The 7,565-nt window shown below is 37.0% G+C and overlaps 1 protein-coding gene across 1 annotated transcript; it reads right to left on the reverse strand.

The window, feature by feature from the left end:
* Window positions 1-2,650: 2,650 nt before the first annotated feature.
* On the reverse strand, window positions 2,651-6,707 carry LOC147925506 (uncharacterized). Its single transcript, XM_087490450.1, has 2 exons — window positions 5,933-6,707; window positions 2,651-5,845 (listed from the first exon to the last, which is right to left on the reverse strand). Exon 2 carries the CDS (start codon window positions 5,092-5,094, stop codon window positions 3,052-3,054), a length of 2,043 nt encoding a protein of 680 aa, XP_087346576.1. The 5' UTR covers window positions 5,095-5,845; window positions 5,933-6,707; the 3' UTR covers window positions 2,651-3,051.
* Window positions 6,708-7,565: the final 858 nt, after the last annotated feature.

The raw sequence follows: 7,565 nt of genomic DNA on the forward strand, positions 1-7,565 counted from the left end.
TATGATCATGTTTGCCTTGTTTAAGCTAGTATGATGAGTTATTGTAAACTATTGTTTGGTTGTGTGCTCTGTTTTATGCTCTTGTTTGTCAAATTCTCTTGTTGGTGTTGCGACTCTAATTAATAAGATAAGCCATTCTACATCTCATAAAAGGCAGAACATGATGAACACATGTTCTGAAAAACAAGCAGAATGACAAGGTTTTGAAATCATGTTCTCAACATGATCACAGACCAAAAAACATAACCCTACTAGTCTCTTAGACCAAAATACAGACCCAACTATTCTCTTAGAACATAAAACAGACCCCTACTAGTCTAATATTCAATATTCAACTTGTGAAAGTCCCCCACCACCTTGTGAAAGTCCTCCACCACCTTGAGATAGTCCTCCACCACCCTGAACAACTTCTCCAACACCAGATTGAGAAAGTCCACCACCTTGAACAACTTCTCCTCCACAACCTTGAAAAGCCTGAAAGAACGCAAAAATACAAGTGAGAACAAGAAACCGATTATAACAAATATAATGAAAATATAATACATAACCGATTATAACAAACTAACCTATCGCAATGGTGATATAGATGATAGCTTCTATCTCATGGAAATACAAAACTCAAATAACAATGTCGAGGGTATATAGGTTGGGAAGAATTTCAGGAAAGCTATCTGGGACGAGGGTAAAGTTTGGGCTCTATCGGTACGATATTATAGTTCTCATTGGGAAATAAGACGTTTTCCCTATGAAATGGCCAAAAGTCTTACATTAACATGTTATTACACATAAATGAATTGAAAGTTAAAAATGACGATTGAAACTACAAAAGCCCTTTATCCTTGTATCTCACTAAAAAAGTTTTGAAGATATTAGATGATGCTTGGAATTAAAGAGAACTTACATTGAAACTTGTCTGATAAATAAAACTGAATTGACCCCTCGTCGACGATCTTGGTCTTCTTATGAAACCCTAGTCGGGCTGGGAAGCTGTGGACAAAAGCATCAGCGTCACCTCCAATGTTGGCACGAAAGGCAACGACGACGAGGCTCATTACCGTCCTCTTGCTCTCTCTACCGCTCCTCACCAGAATGACATCGTTTAGCTCTGCCCTATTTGTTTCGTTAGCTTTAATTACATTATTTCCTCCATACAGATAATATATTATTTTAATGTCTTTTCCATGTAAATGTAGTAATTAATAGGACCATATGAGATGAATACAATTTCTAACTTTACAATCACAATCACACACACATATATATAAGTGGTTCCTCTTTTCACATTACGTCTTAACTACGAAACAACTGCTCACGTGTCACCGTTTATCTCTTCTTGTATATACGCCTAAATGAAGAAGAAAAAGAAAATTAAACCTAACTTGACCGTAATATATAAATCAAACTGGTTTAAACTTTGTTTCAACCATAAACTTCCTCAGCAAACACGAGTAGTATTTATTTATCACGACTGACTTCAATATATATATAATTATAATGGTTTTACATCATGTGAACCAGAGCCCACCATCATATTAAAAGCTCAATCGTAACCCTAAAAATAGTGATGTCAATGACAAAAAATTGTTTGAAGGATTTCTTTTTTTGATAAAAACATTCAATAACGTTTCATATCTGAAGCGAGAAAGAAAAACATTTTTCATTATATGTTTAATAATTAAATTAACTAATCTCGTAAAAGGAAGTAGGTGATATAACACATTCAAACAACGTTTTTAATTCTAAAAAATCTTCTAGGCGTTGATAGAAACCATTAAATATCAAAAGCCAACATTGATTAAATAAAACAAAACAAGTAACAATAATAATGGTATTCCAATACATTCTAATACAAGAAAGAATTTGATTTTAATCTACAATAATAAAACTATCAACACATAATAACAAAAACCTAAAACCAAAAATATTACCAATGAACATTGTTAAAAATTATATTAATAATGATTATTTTAATTACAAACACATATAAAGACTATCCAAAAATATTAAAAAAAAATATATATATATAAAACATTTCCGCGATGCCGGTAATATCTTTAGGTTAATTATAAAATTAATTAATGTTAAGATTTAGCTCTTTTGCCCCCTTTTGCTTTTATCTTTCGCTCTAAGGCTCTAATGTTTAAGTTAATTAATTAGTTACTTAATAATAAGTTTCATGGAGTATGGTTTATAGCTTGATGACAATGGCACAATATCCCAAATCTTCGTAATTGTATCTCTTAAGAATATCTAGGCAGCTGCAACTCAAATCAGCTTTGATATTGCTTTAACTGTTTACTGAGAGCGAGAGGACGAAAACAGATTGCCTTGTTCATGAAGAAAACCCCTCTAAGAAGCTCTTTCTTTCCATATATTTAGGTCTCTTGATTTCTCCCACATATTTCATGATAGACTCCTGGTAAGGAATCTGCTTCCCAAGAACACACTCGCAGGGTTTTGAAGTTGAACGGACGGAAAGATGATGAACAATGGTTCGAAGATGAAACAAAAGATCGACGAAGAAGGTGAAAGGGTTGAAATGATGCAGCGGATGAAAAGGGGATTGAAATGAACTTCCAAGAGAGATGGAAATCTCCTAGACTTCAGGCTCGAATTCAACTTAGATATTACACACTAAGAAAAAGACAAGTTGAGAAGATATTACACACTTTTCAGATCAAACAAGTAGAAAAGAAGTTTTGATTACAATGTTTGATGAGTTACAAATGAGAGATACATGGTGCTTAAATAGAAAAGAGGGAACGAAGGAGAAGAGTCTAGAAGGAGAAGAGGTCGAGCACATGCAAGAGTCCACACTCATGCAAGCTAATGCACAAAGTCTTGGAAATTACAAAACAATAAATGCAAAGAGATAGAAAGAAAATGGGCCAAGGCTTTGTAATGGACCTTGGACCACGACTTGAGCTGGAAAAAGGGCTTGAAAATGTTACTTAGGCCTCATTAAAAACCTTGTCAAGAAAACCCAATGGGACAAAACTTGACCAAGGGAAAAAGAGCACGAAAGCAACATTTTACCCTTTACCGAGCACCTTAAGCTGTGAGCAATGTCATAGTGGTTTGAGCCACGTCTTCTTGGTTCTTTTTCAGCTCCTTGAGTAGTCCTTGGATGGCTTGGTTGAACCTCTTGGCTTTGGACCTTGTTAGCGGACCCGCCGGAATGATCAATGCCTCCTCCAGTACAAGCTGCTCCTTTGATGCTTCCGCTGGTACAAGCTGCTCCTCCGGTGCTTCCTCTGGTCCAAGCTGCTCCTCCGGTGCTTCCTCTGGTTCAAGCTGCTCCTCAGGTTCGTGCTGTTTGGTTGAGCTGGCCATAGTTTCATCATCCTCTCCCACTTGAAAAGGATTTGACCTCAAATCCGAATTATCTGCAAAATAAGGAACAAGATGAGAAACATTGAAACTACCACTAACTTTGTACTTACCTTGGAGGTCGAGTTGGTAGGCATTGTTGTTGATCCATTTGTGCACTTTGAATGGTCCATCAATTCTTGGCATTAATTTGGAGTCCTTTTCAGCTGGAAATTGTTTACTCGTCAAGTGTACCATTAGTTGTTCTCCAACCTCAAAGATCATCCTAAAACAACCATTGGATTTATGATCATGCATCAAAATATCTCTAATTCCGGTCCTTGCAAAGACTCTGGATGAAAGAATTGCTAAATCTGGGGGCTCCTCTTTTGTACCTGCAAAATTGTCAATACCTTTGGCAAAGATCAAGTGCGTCATTATAGTCATGGTACAATTCTGAGCTTGGTACAAATCACTATCCTTGTCATGTTCTGAATTTTTGTTGAATAAACCTAACCTTTTCTCATGGTTTTCTGAATGTAAAAAACTGATAATCAAAGCTCTCGAATCATGACTGCTGACATCTTGGTGCTCATCTTGATCCAAATCAGGTGGTTTGAATCGTTTATCTCCCACTTTCTTTTCAATTTTGATTATGCGCTTCTTGACCACTCTAAAATCTGTATTTGGCTCTTTTGACAAAGACAAGCGAATCATATCCGGGTGATCTTGGATAAGAGAGTCCTTGAGAATAAAAATACTTATCTTAAGATTGTTGGATATGAGCACAAGTATTGCATCAGGTGGTTCATCTTTGAGCATTGAGAAAGCTTTGACTATTTTTCCATGCTCTGCAAGATCTCCTACATCAAAAGGAAAAAGTTTAGGTACATAAGAAAAGTTTAAACAGATATTCATGTAATTGTTATTAAAATAGAGTTTTAGATTGGAGCATCCTTGGGCGATCAAAGTTGTTTTCCGGAGATACTTCCAGCTTCTAACTCCAAAATGATAAATCATCTGTTGGCATATATCTGGTAGTTTCTCCTTTATTTGAACAGAACATGTTTCTTCTCCAAAGTACTTATGCTTCTCCATGTAACCTGTTCCTTTTGTTGTACTCATGGGATAGAACAAATGCATTATACTTGAAATAGAGAAATCAAAAACATGATCTTTCACAGTTGGTTTGAAAAGCTCATTGTACAGTTTACCATCACACAACTCTTTTTCAAGCAAATGTCTCATGTCAGAAAAAGGTTTAACCACTACATGCTCAAATTTACTTTTAAATGGTTCCATTGCAATGCTACACAAAGAAACTCTCAAAGAAGAGTTAAAGTCAAGAAACTTCTTAAACAATAAACCTTTTGGCTTAAAGAACTTTTCAAAAGTAAATGTTTCAAAACTTGGAATCATTTTGTTAAAAACAGATTTTGAAACACAAAATTCTTTCACATTTTCTAAACCAAAACGTTTTTCATCTTGAGCAGAAATCATCACAAAATAATTAGGATATGTCCTAACCAAATCAAGTTCCTTACAGTGCTTTCTTGGGTAGTCACAAAGATATGGTATAGGTACTGGGTTTGGCACCATGTTGATCTGCTCCGAATCACTAATCAATCGCAAACTCATTTGTTTTGTTTCTAGTGATTCTTCTTCCTGAACCTGTAAAAAGGAATTAATTCTACTCGGTTGCTCCGGTTCCAAATGGGTTAGTTTTTCAAGCACAAAATCAGATTGAATTAAAGAAAGATCACACTTAGCTTGAGATAGAGTCATAGGTCCAGTTGGTATAACAACATCATCCTCAGCAATGAACTTTCTATCATTGGATTCTTCTCCAAGCTGTTTCTCCTCGGTTCCGGATTGATCCTTTCTTTCAAACTCCTTATTCTCCTTTTCTTGCTCTGCTTGCTTCCATTGTCCTCCATTAGAATCTGTATCTCAACACTTTTGGGAAAAGACAAGTGCATCATACAAGAATTGGAATTTTCTAAACCTTGATCAATTAATTCCTTGGATTTTGAAAGTGTAGAAGACTTACATTTCTTTGGTTCACCACATGATTCAAGCGATGAATTTTGACTTTGCTTGTGAATGACAATCTGTTCAGGTACCTTCTTTGGTTGAGATGTTGACTTAGCTTTCACCTTCTCAATTTTAATGTACTTGGTTAATGCCTCAAAAAGATCTGATTGCGCCTTAGCCTCAACAGATGTTGGGTTTCTCTTTTGGTCCGGGACTTTGACTGGTTTCTTTTCAGGAACTGCTTTGATTGTGGCATTGGTTGGTGGAGCACGGTGTAGTGCTTGTGGAGCATACTTGTTCCTTAGAAGTTTCTTAAGATCTCTCCACAATGTGATATTCGGCTCCTTGTAATACCAACGGTCATCAACTTCTTGCAACAACCATTTGTAAGCGTCTCATGTGAGTTGGGTAACTGCAAAAGCTAATCTCTCCTTTCCAGGTATGTCCTTGTAGTAGAACCAATCCTCCATGTGTTTCTCCCATTCAAGGTAATCTCCTTTTCCTGCAAATTTATAGAGTTTATGAGCTAAAGAGATTTTAGAATGAATCACAGATTTAGATTTGGGAGTGTGAGATGTTTTCTGTAAACTGCTTCAGGTTGATCTAGATGTGTCATCTGGTGGCTTGGGTTTAAGATCTTGGTGTTGTCTTTGACGTAGAGCACCAAGCTTTTCGTCAAGCATTGTTGCCATAGCAGCTGTGATTGATTTCGTGATTCTCCTTTCCAGGCTAGAGGTGGATGACTCTTCTTCTTCCAACGTCACCATGGTACCTGAAAAGACAGAAACAAAGATCCACCAGTAAATAGTTCTAAAGACACGTAAATGAAAACAGATCTGGGAAAATTATGAAAACGAATCCAAAAATTCTCAAATCAATTTTCAAAAATACTAGACTCAAAGACTATCCAAATGCAATTGATTTCGTAATTTTTGAACGAGTAAAACATTTTATAAAACTCTTGTACGATGAAGAGACATATCTGAAAATAAGAGAAAAGTGACGATTGGAATTCAAAACCTGATTGCAGAGCGGTTGCTCTGATACCACATGATAGACTCCTGGTACGGAATCTGCTTCCCAAGAACACACTCGCAGGGTTTTGAAGTTGAACGGACGGAAAGATGATGAACAATGGTTCGAAGATGAAACAAAAGATCGACGAAGAAGGTGAAAGGGTTGACATGATGCAGCGGATGAAAAGGGGATTGAAATGAAATTCCAAGAGAGATGGAAATCTCCTAGAATTCAGGCTCGAATTCAACTTAGATATTACACACTAAGAAGAAGACAAGTTGAGAAGATATTACACACTTCTCAGATCAAACAAGTAGAAAAGAAGTTTTGATTAAAATGTTTGATGAGTTACATATGAGAGATACATGGTGCTTAAATAGAAAAGAGGGAACGAAGGAGAAGAGTCTAGAAGGAGAAGAGGTCGAGCACATGCAAGAGTCCACACTCATGCAAGCTCATGCACCAAGTCTTGGAAATTACAAAACAATAAATGCAAAGAGATAGAAAGAAAATGGGCCAAGGCTTTGTAATGGACCTTGGACCACGACTTGGGCTGGCAAAGGGGCTTGAAAATGTTACTTAGGCCTCATTAAAAACCTTGTCAAGAAAACCCAATGGGACAAAACTTGACCAAGGGAAAAAGAGCACGAAAGCAACATTTTACCCTTTACCGAGCACCTTAAGCTGTGAGCAATGTCATAGTGGTTTGAGCCACATCTTCTTGGTTCTTTTTCAGCTCCTTGAGTAGTCCTTGGATGGCTTGGTTGAACCTCTTGGCTTTGGACCTTGTTAGCGGACCCGCCGGAATGATCAATGCCTCCTCCAGTACAAGCTGCTCCTTTGATGCTTCCGCTGGTACAAGCTGTTCCTCCGGTGCTTCCTCTGGTTCAAGCTGCTCCTCAGGTTCGTGCTGTTTGGTTGAGCTGGCCATAGTTTCATCATTTCATGAACTGGTCTCTGAAGTAAACCTGTTATAACATTCAAAAGAAAGTCTTCAAGAAGTCGGTAAATATTTGTTTTTGATTAATCAGTTTTAACAGGTTTAGGTTGTAAGAGATTCGAGAAAGGCAAAAAAGTTCTCCAGAAATGAACAGAATGGCTTACTGGTTACACTCTCCTAGACAATTTGTAATGGCTGCGGATTCGATTCTTGGAAAATGTCAAAGAGCTCACATTACTCAGCTACACTTGTTGTAAGGACAAAG

Source organism: Camelina sativa, chromosome 16 (assembly GCF_030686135.1).
Source record: "Camelina sativa cultivar CO46 ecotype springtype chromosome 16, ASM3068613v1".
NCBI lineage: Eukaryota > Viridiplantae > Streptophyta > Magnoliopsida > Brassicales > Brassicaceae > Camelina > Camelina sativa.